The sequence below is a fragment of the Wolffia australiana genome, chromosome 10, assembly GCF_029677425.1.
Source record: "Wolffia australiana isolate 7733 chromosome 10, ASM2967742v1".
NCBI classification, from domain to species: domain Eukaryota; kingdom Viridiplantae; phylum Streptophyta; class Magnoliopsida; order Alismatales; family Araceae; genus Wolffia; species Wolffia australiana.
The window spans coordinates 16,580,001-16,601,789 of record NC_135844.1 but is presented as its reverse complement, the minus strand read 5'-3'; the positions used below and the strand labels follow the sequence as shown (position 1 = coordinate 16,601,789).

General features: G+C 41.4%; 2 protein-coding genes across 3 annotated transcripts in view; one reads left to right on the top strand and one right to left on the bottom strand.

Annotated features, from left to right (window-relative positions):
• Nucleotides 1-13,365: 13,365 nt before the first annotated feature.
• On the bottom strand, nucleotides 13,366-15,699 carry LOC144708815 (mitochondrial pyruvate carrier 1). Of its 2 annotated transcripts, XM_078582253.1 has the most exons (4): nucleotides 15,499-15,697; nucleotides 14,522-14,576; nucleotides 14,204-14,339; nucleotides 13,366-13,559 (listed from the first exon to the last, which is right to left on the bottom strand). In XM_078582253.1, exons 1-4 carry the CDS (start codon nucleotides 15,592-15,594, stop codon nucleotides 13,517-13,519), a joined length of 330 nt encoding a protein of 109 aa, XP_078438379.1. In that variant the 5' UTR covers nucleotides 15,595-15,697; the 3' UTR covers nucleotides 13,366-13,516. The 2 variants fall into 2 exon arrangements, with proteins under 2 accessions (XP_078438379.1, XP_078438380.1); XM_078582254.1 differs by lacking the exon at nucleotides 13,366-13,559 and having other exon boundaries at nucleotides 14,200-14,339; nucleotides 15,499-15,699.
• A 3,438-nt stretch (nucleotides 15,700-19,137) lies between these two features.
• POLD2 (DNA polymerase delta small subunit) overlaps nucleotides 19,138-21,789 on the top strand; it is a 3,921-nt gene continuing 1,269 nt past the window's right edge. The window contains exons 1-7 of the mRNA XM_078582022.1: nucleotides 19,138-19,303; nucleotides 19,392-19,521; nucleotides 19,876-19,982; nucleotides 20,090-20,216; nucleotides 20,748-20,855; nucleotides 21,152-21,264; nucleotides 21,336-21,419. Coding sequence (XP_078438148.1) covers nucleotides 19,232-19,303; nucleotides 19,392-19,521; nucleotides 19,876-19,982; nucleotides 20,090-20,216; nucleotides 20,748-20,855; nucleotides 21,152-21,264; nucleotides 21,336-21,419 — 741 coding nt within the window. The 5' untranslated portion in view covers nucleotides 19,138-19,231. The remainder of the gene's footprint in view (nucleotides 19,304-19,391; nucleotides 19,522-19,875; nucleotides 19,983-20,089; nucleotides 20,217-20,747; nucleotides 20,856-21,151; nucleotides 21,265-21,335; nucleotides 21,420-21,789) is intronic.

The window sequence follows — 21,789 nt, the reverse complement described above, 5'->3', positions numbered from 1 at the left end:
AGACGGACAACTTCATTGAAATTAAGCTGAACGACATGAGAGGCATCGAAAGTTTTAAAACAAGGAATGAAATGGGCCATCTTTGAAAAAAGATCTACAACCACCATGATAGAATCATAACGCTTGTTCATTCTCGTAAGTCCTAACACAAAGTCGATGCTCACATCATCCCAAGGTTTCTCAAGGACCGGTAGAGGGGTATATAGGCCAGTGTTCTATTTAACCTGCTTGGCAAGGGCACAAACACGACTTTGAGAAACAATATAAGCTACGTCTCACTTGAGGGATGGCCAAAAAAACAGATGCTCTACCATAGCGATGGTTTTATCTCTCCCAAAATGACCACTGAGGCCTCCGGCATGCATTTCCCATACAAGGAAATCCCTAAGGGAAGACTATGGAATGCATAGGATTCATTTTCTAAAATCCATTTTCTAAGATATAATATTGGGTTTTAAGATTCGGGTAATTGCCTATGGTCTAGAGAACGGAAGCAAAGTCCAGGCAATCGGGATATAAATCCTTCATCTGTTCAAATCCAATAACTTCTACCTTCATTACGTTCAAGAGGTAGACACGTATACTAAGGGCATCGGTCACTCAGTTTTCCACTCCCCTCTTATGTTTAAGGACGAAAGTTTATGACTGGATGAATTTGACCCATTTAACATGTCTAGAATTTAATTTCTGCTGAGAATGGAGATACTTCAAAGCTTCATGATCGGAGTAGAGAACGAATTCCTTAGAGAGTAAGTAGTGACGCCAATGACGTAAGGATTGAACAATAGCATAGAACTCTTTGTCATAGGTGGAATATTTGAGCTTAGCGTCATCCAACTTTTCACTAAAGAACGCTATGGGATGATTCTCTTGACTCAGTACTCCATCAATTCCTAATCCCGATGCATCACAGGCGACCTCAAACACTTTATCAAAATCGGGTAAACGGAGGATGGGGGCTTGTGTCATCTTAAGTTTAATATCATCAAAGGATTTCTGCACTCGGTCATGGGTGCCATAATAGTAACTAAATTAGAGATGAATCGCCTATAGAAAGTGGCTAGGCCATGGAAGCTACATACATCGTGGACGTTCCTAGGAGCCGGCCATTATGTGTTGGCATCTATTTTGGCTGGATCGACAGAAACTCCTCGTGCTGACAGGATAAAACCTAAAAAAGAGACATGATCAACAAGAAACGAACGCTTTTTGGGATGTGCATATAACTGTTCATTTTTCAAGACCTCACATACTAGACGTAAGTGATGGATAGGATCGGGTCTGGATTTGCTGTAAATAAGAATATCGTCAAATAAACTATGAGAAAGTTTCCTATGAATGGCCTAAGAATGTGGTTCATCAACCGCTGGAAAGTACTAGGTGCGTTCGATAAACCAAAGGGCATGACTTTCCATTCATATAATCCATCCTTGATTTTGAAGGTAGTTTTCCACTCATCTCCCGGACGGATACGAACTTGGTGATAGCCACTTTTAAGATTGATTTTGGAGAAAATCCTCAAACCAGCCATCATATCAAACATATCATCAATGCGAGGAATGGGAAACCTATATTTGACAGTAATCTTATTGATGGCTCTACTATCAATGCACATGTGCCAACTCCCGTCCTTTTTGGGAGCTAGTAGTGCAGGGACGGCGCATGGGCTGAGGCTCTCCTAAATGAATCCCTTATCCAAAAGATCGTGGACTTGGCGCTGAATTTCCTTGTACTGCATGGGATCCATACAATAATGGGGAATATTTGGCAAGGAGGATCCGGGAACGAAATCAATGGCATGTTGGATTTGTCGCATAGGAGGTAATTCATTGGGTAAGTCCTCGGGGAAGACACTTTTGAATTCAGCTAGAAATTCAATAACCTCCTGTGGTGGTGATTCAGAATCCTCAGAGGAATGATCGGGAATCATGGCTAAGCAAATAGACAACTCACTATCTATCTCCTTCTGAAATTGGCGACCGCTAAGAATACATAGACCTAAGAAAGGAGATTTTGGTGAGGACCTCTATGGGATATGAGTGTAAGGATGCCATGTTATCTTCTTGCCCTGATGGATGAACGAGTAGGTATTTCTCCAACCGTAGAGATGTACATCATTATCATACAACCAAGGGCGGCCGAGGATAATGCTGCCCACCTTCTTGGGTAAAACATCACACAATATCTCTTCTTCGTATGATTGAACCTTTAAAGGAAGACGGTTTTGGCTCTTCATGGGGATTGAGGTAGCATGGATCCAAGATACAAAATATGGGTGAGGATAATCAATCAAAGGTAATCCCAAATGTGAAGTCATGACATCAGAGATGGCATTGATACAACTACCGTTGTCTAGGATTGTCTTACACATCTTATAACCAATCTTAAAATATGTGTCAAATATGGATGTCCTCAATGCGGCATTATCGGTAGAGGGTTGGGTAAGAGTGCACCGAACTACTCCCCTAACAGATGTGGATGGATCCTGATGAAGAAGGGAGGGTAGGCAATCAGTGATGCCAATGAAACCCACCACATCTTCTTTGTGCACGAATTCATCCTCAACGTAACTATCTACTCTATACTCTTCCTCGTCGACAAGCTGATCATCTATGATAAGGATGTTATCGGAGGACACCTGACCTATATGTAGGGCTCGTGACGGGCATTGGGAAGCTCTATGACCATGTCCCTGGCATTTAAAATAGGTCAAGCCAAAGGGACCGATTTGTGCGGGATTGGGTTGAGGAGGGGTTCTAGCGGTGGAATCGAGGGAAGACGATGTACGGGCGTTTGGCGTAGCAGAGGACGGCGTCGTAGCTGAAGGACGTGATTGGTGGGAGTGTGAGTGGGAGTGGGAACTAGTGGAGGTGCCGGGAGAGCTAGTGGGGGGTTGCGCTAGGGCACACGATTGGGATAAGCAGAATTGGATGAGTGAGATCGATCGATAAGAGCAGGACGATTGTAGACGGGGGTATGGTATAAGTTTTGACAGAGCTCTAGGTCTTCTACGATTTGGTAAGCCTGCTCTAGTGTAGTGGCCTTGTGGACAAGTAACTCTGTCTCCAAATAGGGATTAATACCAGTTCTAAATCGGGAAATAACAACTCAGGGGTTCTCCTCAAAGTCGGCACCTCATGTAGAATTCTTTGAATTGAGTAATATATTCGAAGACGGGACGTTTACCTTGCTGTAGTTTATGCCACTGATCAAGAAGGTTATCTAAATCAGCAAGGGGAATGTACTTTCATGCAGTTTGTCCTTCATTTGGGGCCAAGTATCTATGGGTGCCTCTCGACTGTTCTAAATCAAAAATTCAAGATTTTCCCAAAAGATTTTTTCTTGTCCACCTAGTCTCATCTTGGTGTATTGGACTTTATGCCACTCAAGCATATTATACCATTTGAAATAGCTGTTTAATTTAGACTCCAGTCAAGATACTCTTTAGGGTCCCTACATCCCTCATAGTACAGAACATCGACTTTGACACTACGTTGGACTTGTTGCCACTAATTGTCGTGATCCGCACGGCAATGATCGCGAGGGGGTGCTACATCCTCGGGTGGATAAGGATCATTCCTGTCTGGACGATTCACCCACGGTGTCTATCATCAGGCGGATAGGGATCATTCCGAGGGGGATGATTCCATCACGCTCTGGGATCCTCTCCTCTGGGAGATGGTAATCGTCTCGTGGCGGACGATTTCCATAGTGTTCCGGGTCTCTATCCACAGGTGGATAGGGATCGTTTTGGGGGGGACGATTCCTATCCTAGCCTAGGGTTCTAGGCTCAAGAGGATAGTAATCGTCCCGACGATTCCTATCACGGACCGGAGTTTGAATCTCCGGAGGAACCAGATCGTCTCGTTCAGGACGATTCTGATTTCGACTCCCGGATCTATTCTCAGGTCGTATAGTATCATCAAAGTCATGATGATTCCTATCACGATCTCGAGATCTGGGTTCAGGCGGGTAGTGGTCTTCGCGATCAAGACGATTTTGATCATGACCTTTATTCTCGAGTTGGTAAGTCCATTCACTAACCGCATCGATCGAGCTGGTTAAACGGTTGTCCATGTTGGTAATTCATGTATTCACATCATGAAAATTGTTCTTGACAGCGTCTAACACGTGATCGATGTCCCCACATGAGGAGGTTGGTGTGACAGATGAGGACAACTCGTGGACGGGGATGGACACCTCACGACCATCTTGGGGTTGGTCTGTCATTGGAGCGGAGACTCGTTTGCCTGAACGCAGATGCATGGAATGGGACTGATGAATGAAGACGCCTACGATGGTGGAAACGACTGGGTTGGCACAGGTTAGGCTCTGATACCAATTTGATGCAGGACAACTAGCGGAAAAGACGATTGTGGGGATGGATAGGACAACGACGGGTGGAGGATACAAGACAGGTTTGGATGGATGGAATAAACACACCACGTAATCCACACGATCAAATTTGAAACTTAAAACCGATGAAATACTGGTGGTGCAGCCCCGTTCCTCGTCGAGGGCGGGAGTACTGTCTTCAACCACCGCGACTATGCTGAAGCACGTCGTGGGAAATCTCACGAGAGGAAGAATTTTAGTGGACGGACGGAGAAAATTCAAATCAAATCTGATGGCAGTGGAAGAATCTTCGTCGAACACTGGACGAAGAACACATCGGCACCAATGAGTTTAGGAGTACCTCTGCTCTGGGGAGCGTGAAGAGGTTGTGGGTAATTCTAATCCTGAAGAGACTTGGCATTCCGGGAATTGTATGGCCCATTGGACGATAGATCTGGGCGTTCTGGGTGTTGAACGGCAATGGCGTGGAGTGTGATGGAGGAGTGAAGCACACACCAATGGGGACGGGTGCGCGTGAGCACTGGCGCGATTGGCACGCGCGGGCGGGCCTAGGGCGAGCAGCCTTGGGCTGCCCTAGGGAGGCCTTAGGTGGCCTGGGGCGGGCGGCCTTGGGTGGCCCTGGGTGGGCGGCTTGGGGCGGCCATAGGCTGTCCTGGGGCGGGTAGCCTTGGGTGGCCTTGGGTGGCCTAGGGTGGGCGGCCTGGGGCGGCCCTGGGCGGCCTGGGGCGGCCCTGGGCGGCCTGGGGCGACCTTGGGCGGCCTTGGGCGGGCGGCCTTGGGCTGTCCTGGGGTGGCCTTGGGCGGCCCTGGACGTGCAGCCTAAGGCTGTCCTAGGTGTGCGGCGACAGCGAGAAGGAGCAGAAGATACCCGGTGGTGCGAGGTGGCGACGGCGACGGCGACGGAGGTAGAGATAGGTAGGCTAGGGTTGGGGCAAGTACTCCATGAAGAGAAAGATAACTCAATTCTTGAAATAAACTTGCCTAACTGTTTCTTGAAACAATGGCCTATACATATAGGCCTTGGCGGAAACAGAAAATACAGTTACTAAAAATAAAGACGCGGGACGTGGTTCGTGTCACGTCAAGGGGCAGTTGTTGATGTGTCTTTGGCGACGTGTCATGATGCGTGAAGGGGCATGTGTGCGTGGAGACGTGCGTGATGCTGGTGTGTTGACTTGGTCCAATTGTGGTGGCGGCATGTCCAGAGCGGAGGCGTTGACTTCGGTTGACGGTGGTGACGCGTCTGGTGTCGATGCATTGACATCGTCGCCACCATATCATCTCATAGTCATTTTTTTTATCTATTTTTTTATGTTGAAAAAATTCTCCTTCTCTCTTTTTTTGAGTCTGACATGGAAAAAATAGAGTTTTAAGAAAGGAAGGTTGTGGAGGTTCCAAACATTTGAATTCTTTGATTTTTCCAATTTAAATTTTATTCTCTTTTTTCTCATACAATTTTCACAATCATGCATATGTGAGGAATTTTTTGTAATTATAACTGAAAAAATGAGTATCCATTTATGGCATAGAAGTTATTATGATGATGAGCATTCATTTGTATCAAGATCATGAAGTTAAATTTTTGTATAACATAAGAAAATAAGAGACCGAAAATTTTTTTAATTTTTTTCAAAAATAATGAAAGGTTCTTCTCTCCATCAGAAAAAAGTGCTGTTATTCTCATCACTAAACTTGATGAAAAGATGAAATATAACTAAGGTCTGCACTTTTATCAAATGTTGAATCAATCATCAGAATTATAAATAGGACACAATGAGAATACGGTCTGAGAAAATGAAAATTCTACTGCAAAGAAGCAAATGAAACATGAGAAAATGAAAATTAGTGTGGGAAGACCTTAAGAACCCCTAGTTGGAACCTATGGCCTGGGTTCATTCTAAGATTGGCCACATACTCTATTTCCCATGGTTCACAAAGGTGACCAAAAAGGTCACCAGGTTTCATGGAATGCTCTGATTGATGAATGTGGACTAAAGAGGTAATCATGTCTGGTTTTAGGCTGTCAGGGCATCTCTCCATTCAGCCAATTGGCTTCCAACGCAGTGAGAAATTTTCAAGACTATTTGAGGTGGAAAACTTTATGGGTTGGGCAATCCACTTCTGTATGCAAACCTTTGGAGAGTCATTTTGTAGTGTTCCCTAATAATTTATAAATTTGAAAAGGCATTTATAAAACTCTCCTTAATTCTCTTCATTAAGGTCTTAATCATCTTTCTTATGAAAAATAAAAATAAGACTAAAAATGGGCTTAATTAATTATAATACATTATCATTGTAAAACATTAGTCTCAGAAAGTGATGACTAAAAGTATTGGTCATTGTCATTATAATCCATAATTGAATCCAGACCAGTTTGTGTTAGATCGTTAATAACTGGGATATTTTTGGATATATCCAAGGCTATTCAGTGGAGAGCTTCATCCCTAATAAATGGGCCTTCAGTTCTATGATAACATTATCTGTGGTCCTATAATTCCACACAGTTTCTATGAATATAATAATTACAATACTAAATTTATCTTTTATTCAGAAATTTTTTTGTATATTCCTGAATTTCATATAACATTAGTTTATCAAAATTTTAGGACAAGGCTCCAAAAGTCCCTATCCAGAAGGACAAGGCTCTCCAAGATCTTCACTGTTCAATCTAGTTGAAGTAGGTGTTTGGAAGTGTTCATAATTTTCTCCTCCTTTTCTTGCAGAAAATATAACAATCCAAGGTTAGGAAAAATCATTGCAGACCAAAGAATCAGTACCAACTTAAGAGCCTAGATATAAAGTTTCACAATCATCCATTTACCCTACTTTTCCGTTATGTTACATCACTTTATGTATCTGCATCTTTTCTATCACTTTATCTCTCTTCAATACAATTTTTCTATTTATAAACCTTCAATATATGTGTCATTTTGACACATTTACCCTTTAAAAATTCACCCATTTACCCCTCCTATTTTTCATCCGACTTTTTCTTCGTTCAAATTCCATTCAAAGTTTAGTTTATTTTGTGGCATCTCATCTCAATCTGTTATCAAATTTTGACCAAGTCTCTGTCCTAAAAGGTGATCTATGACATGTGCCGATCCCCATGGCGCGGGGCCCATAAATGTTGTGCCTTTTGCTCCATTGTGTTTTCAGAAGCAAGGCATGATTTTAGGAGCAAAATAACACACTTAGTTGGTCAAGTTGGTTATCTGAAATCCGATGCGCTAAAAGAGCCCATATATTGAAAATAACATAACCCCTTGACTTCGAAACCTTGAGCACTTGGAGAAAAACTATACCTAGCTTTATTTATCTTTCATTATATACATAACTATAGAAAGGAAACACTGCAAAGTAAAGGTACTCATTACGCGCCTTTTGCTTGTCTTCTGCTCCTAAATGCTCCTAAACCCGTGCCTTTGGAAAGGCGTGCTAGCAAAAGTGAGTTTACTAGCAGGTTTGGATGAAGGTTATGAAGGTTACGAAGTAAACATATATATAACTTCCGAACATATCAAGCTCAGATCTTTGGGATCCGAAGCGGTTAGAAGTGATTTTCATCATCTTCAGCGGTGAAAAGCAAACAAGAAACCACAGTTCCGTTAAGTATGCTCTACAGCATGAATAGTGCTTATCGAATCAGTGCCAAGAAGGTAAAGCTCACCATATGTAATGGGGTCAACATTCATTTACTCATACAAGAAGACGATGAATTGAACATTCTAGGTTCTGAAACCTACCTTCCTTCTTCTTGGCAGATGGTGAACCTCCTAAGTTATGTTTACATAACTTACTTACCTATTCTCTCAACATTCTATTTTTTAAAAAAAATCAAATCAAGCAATAATGGCCATTCAATCTGGTGAACTAACCGAGACCAAAATAGGAGGAGGAGATACAAAAGGAGAGGAATAACCAATTAGTGAAAAAACATGAAACCATTTTGTTTCAATAAAAGTACGGAAACGGTTGGGGCTATGAGGTAGGGGAAGTGATTAGATTTTGTGAGCTGTTCCAACTGGATATGATTCCAAGAGTCCAATGAGAATGAATACCATGCAGAATAGTAAAAACCTGACTCCCTAATGGGATGTTTAAACGATCCACTCCGGATCAATTGAATTGGTACAAAAGTTGTAACATGGGAAATCCACGGGAAATACAACTTATTCAAATAACCAGGTGACCTACCAATCATAGAAATAGGATCTTTGGCAAGAAATTTTCACTCAAATAATACAATTTGAATTTACCATTTTCTTTATCGTTTCGTGGAAAAGGTTCAGAAGGAAAGAGAAACAACAGAGGGATCAAAATCAGACCTAAAAGGGAATTGCATCAAAATTCATTTTCAAAACATATAATCAAGAGTGTGGAGGGGAGTATTTGTTTATGAAATAGTTAGCTTCTGATTTCCTTACTTATTCGTTCCTTCTGATTCATTCACTTCGACAGCTGGTTCTGAATGCCACATAACATCATCTTGTTCAACCAACCTCCACCACCATATACATTGAATGGCCACACCGAGCCACTAATGAATCGTTTATACACTAAACAGCTGCTTATATACGCTTACTAGAATCAAAGTCCAGTGTGAAACTAAGAAAGAGTTCTTTATTTCTTCACTTTGACTTTCTTTAGAGCGTTTATTCGCTTTGCCATACACTCGTGCGTCGCTTGTGCTCATAGATAGCTCGTACTCACCTAAGGTGCATAACAATTGATCAGAAGTAATGCTACACTAATATAAGAGAAAAGACAATTGCAATGACTACCACAACCAAGCCGCTCTACAGGCCCATAACTTTGCCCATCTTCCTTACCGGTAGCCAGAACCTTTGGTCTGGGTCGCAACTTTAGCAGCGAAGAAACGACAAGCAAAGATGAATGATGATATCTTCAAGGTAAGCTTATTTCATAAGACGCGAGTTTATGAGCATTTAGGACCTTTATGAAATTAAATAGAGGTTAGAAAGTCAAAGTAATGAAAATCATTCATCTTTTATTGCTTTGTCGCTTCGCTACCTTCTGCTCCTGAAGTCTCTCATAAACTCGTGCTGTCGGAAGCTTCATTGTCCGTAAACGCTCATAAACTTGTGCCTCGTTCATATTTGATTCATTCCTCTGCTCCTAAGCGCTAAGCATTGTCGAACGTTGATTCATCGTTGATGAATCTTAATTAATTATGTTATTAAATGCTCATAAACTAGTGCCTCATTGCATTTTTTTGTTTTTTCAGTCGCATATTGTGAATTGACTTTGTATTTTGACATCAAAACCTGACCCTACTCATCCAAGCCCCATGGGCGTATGTTATTTTAATACTATGCTCCTTGTTCTTACTTTTCTTATGTTAAAACATAACCTATGCAAATAATTCTTCTGATGCCTATCCCGATTCTAATTCTTGGGTGGACAAGTTTGAAGTGGTTTTCCCACCCTCCCAACATTATTTTAAAAATCACTCTTGTGGATGGAAACATCAGGAAGTGAAAAAAATACCGTCAAATTTTCAGGTCGAGCCGACGGTCGAATCTCAAGATACCAAGGATTGATTTTTTGTGAATCATGGCCATGCGATTTCTTTCTTTATCTATCCTCTAGTTGTCCCCAGCTCATCTTACCTTTCACATTTTATCACATTTTATGTGATAAAATGTGGAAAAAAGTCTAGAAAAACTAGGAAACACCATTGGTAATTCTAAATAAGTAGTCTTTTCCTTCTAAAATTAATTTCTTCATGAAAGTCGAAAAAATATGCAAAAATTGAAAAAAGATCTAAAAATTTTATAAAGTCACACAAAATGGAATTTTAATCAGTTTAAATCATGATAACATGCAAATATGAACATTTAGATGCAGATATTTATGATTATGCTTGATATTTGTACAATAATTTGCATGTTATCACATGCTAGCTGCTTTTTTTACCAGGCCGCAAATATGCCAATTTGGCCCTTTGGAACTCCCATTATGAGCTTGATCCCAGATCTCCTTAGCAGTCTTCAGGAGCAAGAAGTTTTCATACTCCTCTCTAGTCATGCAACCCAAGAGCCAAGCTTGAATCAGAGCATCATCCTTCTTCCAAAGCTTGTAGCCCTCTTCAATTGGGTCGCAAATAGTATACGATGATCTAAAAGATCCTTTCCTTCTAGAATGAGTTTGATATATTGGCTCCAATGTAGAACATTAAGACCATCATACCTTAGTGAATCTAGAAGACCTGGGAAAACTATCTGAGTTGTTTTGACATACACCCGGTGGGCCGCTTGGCTCCTAAGGCTGCTCAGATGCCTGGTTCTGTCTTCTCTTTCTCCCATTATAGACCTCAGATGTGCCACCCACAATATCTTACATTCAAGGACCCTACACAATCAGAGTTTGGATTGTGGGGAATGGGAGAGCGGTATGGGGATGCTGAGGTGGTTGGAGACAAAAAGCTGTCTGGAGACACTAGGGGAATATCACTCGCAACAGAGCTCTGATACCATGTTGGCTTCAAACACTCTCCTTGATCCTCCTTTCCAAACCCTAGCCACCAAAAGTACCAATATACTTATATTGGGTTACGATGTTATTGGGTCTTAAAGAACCAATATGATGAATCCAATAAGATAGATATCAAAAGGGCATTTTTACAATATTGAAACTTTTGGAGGTTTAACAGAAAGAAACACACGAAATAATAAATTCATGTATCTTCTGAGAATTTCCCCCACTCTTTCTTTACTTTCTCATTTTATAACAATCTCCCTATTATCCATTTCTAGATTTGGATTTTATTTCTCCAAATCTCAATTCCCTATCTAGCTTATTTGTCCTAGCATTTCAAAAATAAATCATTCATCTGCGCCTTCAATTACTTTCTATTTTTCCTCGTTAAAATTTTGGATGAATCCCATTCAAATTTTGATCTAATCATGTCCCTTTTGGAAAAAAAAATTCAGCTAAAATTTGTGAATATAGTTGAGCTCTGATTTTTTTAGAATGAAATTTAAAACTCAATGACTGAGATTGATCCAATTTTAGAATATGCACTTTAAGAACTCAATCCAAAATGATTTTTGAGCTGAAATTTTAAGAGCGTACTTGTCTTTCTCTCCTCTAAATAAACCCCTCTATCCATAAATAGACCCCTCCATCCATCTAAAAATCATCTAGTAATTACTACTACATTTGTATGCCAAGTGAAAGAAAGTGATTTCAGATCCATCAAGTTTGATTGGTGTTCATAATTGATCAAAGTTAGGAAGCAAAATAGAAGTGGAGTGGCTATCTTCTTGGCATAAATAACCTTTATTCTAGAAGAATATGAATATCTATGGTGAATCTCCTTATACTTATGTCGTTTTCTTCTTGACATCTATCCATCCATATTTAACCAATATTACTCATCTTCATCATTCAGTATTTTATTTACACTTATACGCATTAATTATTACAGAAATAAATCCTTACTTATCACCTTCTGATCCCATAATCACCATTGAGAAAGGCATAAATGCCCAATATCCACTCCTTATGGGCACAACCTTTCCTCGTCAATAGAAAATATTTTATAACATTTTATTGATTAACTAAAAAATCAACAACAGAACAACACCAGAATTGGAATTCTTCAGCTGGTGTTCTTTCTGGGGAATTGTTGTCATTACATATTTTAACATCTATTTATTTGGTAGTTTTCTTACACCAACATTTAGCCAGGAATACCTCAGAAATCATCAGAGAGAGATATAACTTTTATACTCCACTATTTGCGCCCTTAGTCTTTTGTTAAATTCTATTTATCATATTTTAATCAGGAATGATTAAAAATAACTTAAACAACATGAAAATGATAATGAAGCTGACATAAGAGAAACTTCAAATAATATTAAGCATGATGAAAAAAATGTTGTAAACGAAAATGGAATGCAAATATTAAATGGTCTATTTTCCCCCTTAAGGTAAGAACCTCTTGCTAAAATAATAAACCCATTGAGGAAAGATCAAATTTTAGAATAGATCATCGTATGATTCCATCTCTTCCAACCTTTGATGGTTTATCTCAAGAAGTACTGCTTAAACATTTAGAATATTTTGCTATTATTTGTCGAACATATCGATTTTATAATGTTATGAACAAAGTTGTGAAAGGATGAAGAAAGGAGTTGACTCAGATCTTTATCCACATGATTCTAGGGAAGAAATAGAAATTCTGTTTTGAAAAATATAATGTGAAAAAATGATGAAAAATGAATCTCTAAAAGAGATTTGAAGGAGTTGACAAATCTCCAAATAAAACATGAGAATAATGAAAATAACTAATTGGAAATGTCCACCGTGGAAAAGAAGATTGAGAAATTGTCCCAACTTTTATGCAGGTCTGAGAAATCAAGATACGAAAATGATTGATGCCACTGGTGGAGGTACCTTTATGGATAAGTACATAGATGATTTTCTTATATTTTTTAACACTCTTAATGAGAATTATGCATATTATGCTACTCTTAACCGTAATCAAATAAATGCAACACGAAAAGAACAGTAGGAAATCGATGTAACTGTAACTAAACTTAATCAATAAAAGCTTATTGAATAACTAGTTGTTTCTGATTGAATTACATGAAGCTTAATGATTCATCCCATTTTTTTAGACAAACATTTTGTTTTGTTATCATTCTTCTATCTCTGACCATGTAAAAATGGATCATCCTATGCATGAACAGGTCATGGCCATTGATAGAAATAATATGAATATACCTACGGGTCAACATGCTTGGAACTCTAAGGACAATAGGCATTCTAGAAATAATATAGAGAAACCTTTTTTTCCTTCCAAAATATCAACTGCTGTCGTCTAATGTCATCATTAGCAAGCCAGTGCTGCCTGCTGTCTGCCATTTGCCTCTGATGCCCTTTAGGTTTCATTCTTGTTGCCACATTTTTTACCATGACTGAATTAAAAGTATGCAATGCAGCAACACCGGATTGGACAATAAACTAAAATGCCAGTGGTGACAATAAATGGGCTGCCAGCTCCCTTATTCTCCCATATATCCTTTTTCTAATCAACCGGGAAAATACCCACCTCGAAGATATCCATGAGATATAAAGGTTTCAATGCTTCAGACGGTCATACAAGAAGAAGAATTCAACAGAGACAGAACTAGTCAACCTTTACCTTGGCCTCCTCTTTCTTCTCTAAGTACCTGCGGAGACGCATCTCTGGTTACCAGCAATTCCCCAATGTAACAATATATAATTCGTCATTTCGATTCAACTTACAAGCTAAAATGCACAGCGGCATAAAAAAAGAAATCATGTGACAATTTCCAGGTTTATAACAATCTCCAATTTTCGACCGCCAAGATATGATAAGAACCACATGTACTTATTAGAAGATGGATTTTTCAAGAGGGAGATATTCAGAGAGAGATGAAGGCGTCTATCGAAAGAGAGGGGTTGGAGATTGACCAAGGGAAAGCTGGCTGAAGATCCTGTGTGTGAGAATTGATCACAGCGGCAAGGGGATCAAGGATGGTTTGGAGAAGATGACAGAAAGAGATACCAGCAGTCCAGATGCAGATAGCGAATGAGGAAGAGAAAGCAAGACCCGAAGCTGAAACTTAAATATTTTTTCTTCACTACTTACTATGACAAGGGCTACAGCTATTTAAAAAGGAAAAAACTACCCAAGGAACAAAATACCAAATACCCCCACATGAAATGATAGAACTATCTTTAACAGGGGTTGGGTTGAATATCAAAACAACTTTCCGCCTTTCTGATGATTCCGGAGAGTGTCCAGATTCAAAAAATAATTTGCATGACTAATTAGAAAATGGGTGCTCACCCCTGGGCTCTTGCCCACCGGCTGAGCTGATAGAGCTGGACTGTCTCATTGGACGCATGGCAGGCCAGGAGAAGATAGTTCCGAGGTTGGACCATCCACGCAAATCTCATAAAAAGTGCCGAGTAGACGCACATGGCTGCAAAGAACAGGGCTCAATAGGGGTAACGTTGAAATAGTAAAAATATTGTTAGAAGTGGATTCTTAGCGGTATGGGAAATAGATACTGCCAGGAGAGATGTTTGTTATTCATTTTATGATTGTAAAGTTGCGAAAATGTTATAAAGAATTAGAATTTAAGCAGGATGGAAATATCAAAACCTCCCGTCATGTTGCTAGAGATCATGTCAGGCGGCTTCTGAGTGTCAACCAACCCCTGCATCGATTGGTTCCAATGTCAATCAAGGTAACTCCGTCGCCAAAGTATAAAGGGAACTTCTGAGAAAGAAAGAATTCTAAAAGGCTGAAAGCTGAATTTTAAACTGACATTAGAAGCTGAGGAATCCCGGGCCCTCGTTTCATTGTATTACACTTCTGACATTGGAAGCTATAAGATCTTTTTTAAAATTTATAAGATCTTCAAAAGGAGAAGCCCACTCCAGAGTAAAACGAAATTTCTTTGGTTGCAGTATTGGGGAGCAATGATAATAATTAAGAGATAATCAATGAGTCGTAAAACACCACAAATCCAGGGAACTTTGATTCTATGAGCATAAGTAATGCATCAAGAAGTAAATTTTTATTAAAACCTGAATACTAGCTCACCTACAAAGATTTCCAACCTAACTGGGACGGAGACCATAAATAACCAAAAGCTTTGGATCGATACCGAAAGCTATACAACCAGCGGTGACAATAATTAATCTCAAGAAGACAGTGAAATTCAGCAATAATTCCGAAAGCCCACGGACTCCTCATCTACATTACGACAAAGACTGATCGACACCCCCAAAAGTCGCAGCGCCAACGCCCATACACCCGATCAATGAGCATAAATAACCTAACTGGGACGGAAACCATAAATAACCAAAAGCTTTGGATCGATACCGAAAGCTATACAACCAGCGGTGACAATAATTAATCTCAAGAAGACAGTGAAATTCAGCAATAATTCCGAAAACCCACGGACTCCTCATCTACATTACGACAAAGACTGATCCACACCGCCAAAATCGCAGCGCCAACGTCCATACACCCGATCAATGGGCATAATTTGAGCAAAATGCTCCCTAAATGAACATAGATCTCGCCTTCGAGCAAAACGCGATAAATAAAGCGATCGAATGATGATTACATACCGCAATGACGAAGCCCCAGTTGGCGACGGGACCCCAGAAGTGAGTGGTCTTTGGACCCACTGGGCTGTTGATGAACGCTCTGAAGGCCGACGCCATGGCCCCTTCCGATCTCTCTCTCTCTCTAACTTTCTCTCTCTAGCTTCTGTGGTGGATCCAACTCCTCGTCGAGCAGTGGAAGATGAGCCGAGAGGAAGAAGAAGAGTAGGCAGTTCAGCGAGCCTGGTCAACAGATTTCAACGGTCGAGATCCAATCTCATACGGTGGATTAATGGGCTTGATTCTTAATGGGCCTAATTATGACCCCAACAGGACCCGGCTCAAGTAACTGTGGCCAAATTTGAGAAATAATTAAGGGCTTTTTTGGCATGGATTAAGAACTGAGAGCTGTCCAGGAAAGTGTTATTTGGGCCTGATTTTATGCTCAAAGTGATGCAAAATGAAAAAACAATATGAAGGAAACTATTAAAGCAACTTGATTTGGGAAATATGGGGAGTTTTTTTGGAGAAGTTGAGGAGGGCAGAAAGAAGGGGAGACTGTCCCTGAAAGAGACATTTGGGCCTAATTATTAGCCCAGCAAGATCCACTCCAAAAACTTGAGAAAAAATATTAAGAGTTTATTTTAGAAAATATGGAGGTAGAAAGCCAGGGAGAATGTCCAGGAAAAGGGAGATTTGCCATATTCATCAGATATATTGATAAAATTTCAAACAAAATCAGAGTTTGTAAAAAAATATGGATGGTTTTTTATGGAAAATTTTTAGGGAGGGAGAGAGAGTGGGAGACTGTATGGGAAAGAATCATTTGGATCTACTTATCAGCCCAGCAAGATGGAAACTAGATAATTGTAGAACAATTTAAAACAACTTGCTTTTGGAAAGTATTGAGGGTTTTTTGGGGAGCATTATAGGGAGAGAGAAGGACCGGGAGTGATGCAGGACAGCTAGGGTGAACAAGGGCGACTGAGGAGGGATGGGACAACGACGAAAGGAGGGTGCTGACGGGTTTGATGTAGGACGACTAGGAAATGGACGACTGGAGAGACGGAGAAATGATAAGGACGGAGGGACGGCAATGGATGGATTGGGTAAGGGAGGGCTAAACAGCCCACAGAAATCCACATGGTCAAATTCGGAGTTTAAAACCGATGAAATACTGGTGGTGCAACTCCGATCCTTGTCGAGGGCGAGAGTACTGTCTTCACCCACCGTGACGATGCCAAAGCACCAAAAACAATATCCGAATTCACGTCACGAGGGAAACTCACGAACGAGAGAGAATTTGGGGAAATCCAAACCGAATCAAATCCGACGGCGGCGGAGAATTCTTGAGAAATACTGGACAGAGAACACTTCGACACCAAAGAGTTCAGGCGTACCTCGGCACCGTAGTGCATGAAGAGGCTGCGGGAAATTTTGAGCATGGCAAGACTAGGCGAATCCGAGCGTTGACTAGCCCTCTGGACGAAGAAGAGTGTGGGCATTCCGGGCACTGCACGGCCCTGTTAGTGAACGTGACGGACGAGGGAAACGAGGCAGCCCTGGTTGGGTGCCTTGGGCGGCCAAGGACTGGCAACCGTGAGCGGCCTGGGGTGCAGGTCTAGGCGGCGTGGGCGACGGCTCTGGGTGGCCTGGGCGAGTGCCCTGGATAGCTTGGGCGGCAGCCTTGGGCGGCCAAGGGCGGGTTGCCCTGGGCGGCATGGGGCGGCTGCCTTGGGCGGCCTAGGGTGGGTTGCCCTGGGCGGCCTGGGGTGGCTCCCTTGGGCGGCCTAGGGCGGGTTGCCCTGGGTGGCCTGGGGCGGCTGCCTTGGGCGGCCTGGGCGGTAGCCTTGGACGGCCTTGAGCGGGTTGCCCTGGGCGGCCTGGGGCGGATGCTTTGGGCGGCCTAGGGTGGCAGCCCTGGGCAGCCTAGGCGGCGGCTCTCGGCGGCCTGGGGTGGGCTGCCCTGGGCGGTCTGGGGTGGCAACCGTGGGCGGCCTGGGCGGTTGCCATGGGAGGCCAAGGCAAAGAAGAGGAGGGGAGAACTAAAGGGAGGAGAGAAGAGAGGAGGGGAAAGGAGACAAAGCGAGGGATGGAGAGGAGAAAGATGGACGAAATGGAGGAAGACCGGCGACGCAAGGCGGCGGCGGTGTTAGGGTTGAAGAAGGAATAGGGAGGCTGGGCAGTCTTCCAAGAAGAGTTAACAATAAACTCAATTCTTGAAATATGACTGCCTAACTGTTTCTTGAGACAATGGCTAGGCCTTGGAGGAAAGAGAAAATACAACTTAACGGTGAAAAATTAAAGATGAGAAATTAAAGACGAGGGACGTGCTTCGTGTCACGCCAAGGGGCAGTTGTTGATCTGCCGTTGGCGACATGTCATGATGCGCGTAGGAGCGTGCGTGCGTGGAGACGTGCGTAACGCCGGTTTGTTGCATTTATCCGGTGACGGTTGCGGCGTGTCCGTGGCGGAGGCGTTGACTTCGGTTGACTGTGGTGGTGTGTCCGTAGCGGAGACATTGACTTCGGTCGATGGTGGCAGCGCATTCGGTGTCGATGCGTTGGCGTCCACACCACTAGGGAGGCTATCTAGTATAGGGTCATTTGGGCACAATTATTAGCCCAACAGGATCTATGACTAGTAAATTTAGACAAATAATTAAAAAAGTTAAATTGGAAAACGTGGGGATTTTATTGAAAAAAAGAGGGAGAAGGGGAGATCGTCTAGGAAATAGTCAACTGCACATCGTTATTAGATGATCATGATGTAGCCCAGATAACTGTATAAAAAACTTTATTGAACGAGAAAGTTTTTTTTTTCAGACTCGATTATTTTGATCCTTCATATTCGGTTGAATATGTTTTTAAAATGATTGAATTGTTTTCTTCTCAATGGGGATCATTTAAAAAAGTAATTATATTATTTTTACGTAAAATACCATTTATGGGTATTTCAATTGAAACACCATATTGGGGTATGAGTTCTTCATTACACCGGTGATCAAACTGTTCTGGAATTGATATATTTCTTGATGCTCTTGGCTCGGTCCTCTAACCATGCTACTAGCAAGAAGGCATTTTGCATTGGTTTATTTTTCAACAAGCTGGACTTAAAGGAATCAAAAAGTTTAATGCTTTGTAAGTTACACATCTCACACTCAATGCTCAGTTCAACGTTTCTTTTTTCTTCCATTATTTTGTATGGGGTCTGTTTGATCAACTAAATAAACTTTCATATAATTCCAAAGTTCAGGCGGGTGACTTTTGAATCTAGACTAGTAACAAAGGGCGGAAATAGCTCAGTTGGTCAGAGTGCTGGTCTGTCAAGCCAGAAGTCAGTGTAAACATACGAACATTAAACAAACTTCCTTCAATCATTCATTTGATAGGAACCTGGGGGGCAGGACACTTGTAATTCACTCGGCCTATTACACTTCAACCAAGTTAATTTAGTTATCTGTGTTGTATGAATGACCCAGCTAATGTTTGAAACACTCCACCTGGAGATATAACATGGGTCTTTTTGCTTGCTAAAAAGCTTAGGGAGGGAGAGAGAAGGGAAGACTCAATGAGAAAGTCACTTCGGTGTAATTATCAGCCCAGCAGGATCCAGCCCAAAAAACCCAAGAAAAAAATTAAAAGAACTTGATTTTGAAAAAAAAGGAGGGCTTTCTTAGAAACAAGCTCAGAGAGGGAGAAAGAAGGGAAGATTGTTCAGAAAGTTGTCATTTTTAGGAGTTCCCGCCTTCGAATCCATGGGGATGGAGATCGGAGGAGGCGACCAGAAGGCGGTGCCGGAGAGAAAACAGGCTTCTTATCAATCTCTGGTAGTTCTCTCTTCCACGCCATTCCCACCCATTTGCTCTTTTTCAATGCCCAAATTGCGTGCTGGTTTTCTCAGTCGTTTGCTTTCAGGATGATCGTTTCGTGATCAAGTATGAGAGATACAAGGGGCAACAGTACAGTCAAATCTACTTCATGCGGTTGCAGTGCATGCGAAGCATTATACACGCTTTGATCCCCAAGTGGAAACCTCACGTGCCCGGTGAGCTTCATCCGCTTCGATTATTTCATCCAAGTGGGATTTTTCCGGGATTATAGTTTATGGGATAACGATCTGTCTATTGCTTATTCTCTATCTCTGAATGGCGCGAATGAATTGCCACGAGTGTGTGGGTCGTCGATTTATAATTATACAACCTCGTGATATAGAAATATATATAAATTTTCTCTTCAAATTTTGCGCATTTTTGAAGTTGAGAGTTATTAATAGGGTTTGAGGATGAAGCGACTTTGTTTCCTGTTTTAAGTAAGAGGGAAGAAACTTGGGAGGTTGCTGTCGTATGAGGAATATTCATGTGTTTCTATAAATTAACCCTCCGGTTTGCTTTTGTTCCAGTTTGTTCGGTTCTGGATCTGGAACAGGGCAAAGAGTGCATAGTAACTGGAACCATATTTAAGCACATGAAGCTCAAACCGAAAATTCTCGATGAGTACTCCAAAGAGGTTTTCTAATCCACTCTTAATGAACTTTTCTCTCCAGTAGTTTATGTTAATTTGCACACAGACTGAGTTGAGAGTCCCAATTCTTGGCTCTTATTTTATTTTTGCAGAGATCAGTCGTTCCACTTGTGAAGCCTCACAATTTTGTGCATCTAGATGATAATCTTATAATGGAGGATGAGAGTGGACGGGTCAAACTTGCAGGGTCTGTGCTAGTGCCTTCTACATTTGTGACAGGTCACACCTGCTAGTTACCATATTCTCATGAATTTTACATTTTTTTTTTTTTCGTTTTATGCCGAACAGAGATCGGTGATCGGATTGAATCAGCTCGAATTAAATCTGATCAGAATATTTGATCAATCTCATGGGATGAATCCTGTCGTACTCAATGAGCTGATAGGGACCTACCAAGTGGGAAAGGGAGACCATGAAAGCCAAGAGAGTTTTATGTGGGCCCCACTGCTTCAGTCATTTGAAAATCTGGGCTGATCAGTCCTCAATCTTCTATGACGATCTATCATCTAGGCTGAATCGTTATAGATGATCAATCTGCTGTCCTGTTTGTGCATCGGAATCGTTATGATGGGGATCAATTTGTGTTTGGCCAATCAAGTATTGAACTGGAAAACTCAGATCTGCGTGATCATTTTGATTGAATCTCTGATTTCTTACGTCGTGGGAGGATTATTTATGCACATTTCACTGAGTCAGACTTCTTGATCCCTATCATATCACCATCATTTAACAGTGGACTTTCTACGGCAGGCATTGTGATGGCAGTGCACGGCAAGGAAACTACTGACGGCTCATTTCTTGTTCAAGATGTTCTCATACCTGATTTGCCGCCACAAATTCAGTGTCCTGTGTTATCCGGTAATGAGACGCTGAATCTCTAATTCTAATAAAGACGTTTCTTGTCCATGAAATGATTTTGTTCTGTATTTTTATTTTCTTGTATTTTGTTATAAATATAAATCCAGCAAATTTCTGCCATATGTTTTCCTTAATCACTCTTTAATCTCAGTTCTCTTGTATGCATATTTTATCTTTTCATTTCGACATTATACTTTCATATTTTTTGCTCTACTGAAATTGAATGAGCTAAATCGCAAAAACAAAAGGAAATCAAAAGCTGGGATTCAATCTAAATGATCCTGGTTTCATGACAGAGGACAAGTATGTGATTTTCATGTCGGGCCTTGCTGTTGAACAAAGCTCATTTAATCCTCTTCAGTTCCAACTTCTCATTGACCACATCACTGGCCACTTAGGCGATTATAAGGTGTGCCCTGTGCAAAATATTGACTTTAGATCGAAGCTCGTTGACTTACTTTGACTTTATTTCCCTGTCAGGAACAAACAATGGCATCCAAAATTGTTCGTCTTGTGATTGCAGGAAATTCAGTTGAAGTTCCCAAGGGACTTCTCACGAACCAGGTTACATGCCTCATCCCATTGGATCCTACTCACTAATATGGTTCGCTGGCAATGACGAGTTTGTCATCTACAATGGACGATGATGAACAGCTCTCATCATTGTCCTTGTCCGCGGTCTGAATGACGGGGACAATAATTATCGTCATCCTAGCCACAGACGAATGGAGAATAAAAATAAAGGAATTGACGAGAGGACGATAACAAGGTGCCATCCGTCAACAATGGGCGAATGAAAATCAATGATGATGATGAACTTGTCGTCGTCATCTCAATGGAAATGAATGACATGAATGATGACGAGTTGTCATTCTCCTTGGCCTCGGTGATGATGATTTCTACTCACTAACTATCTAAATCCTTTAAAACATCA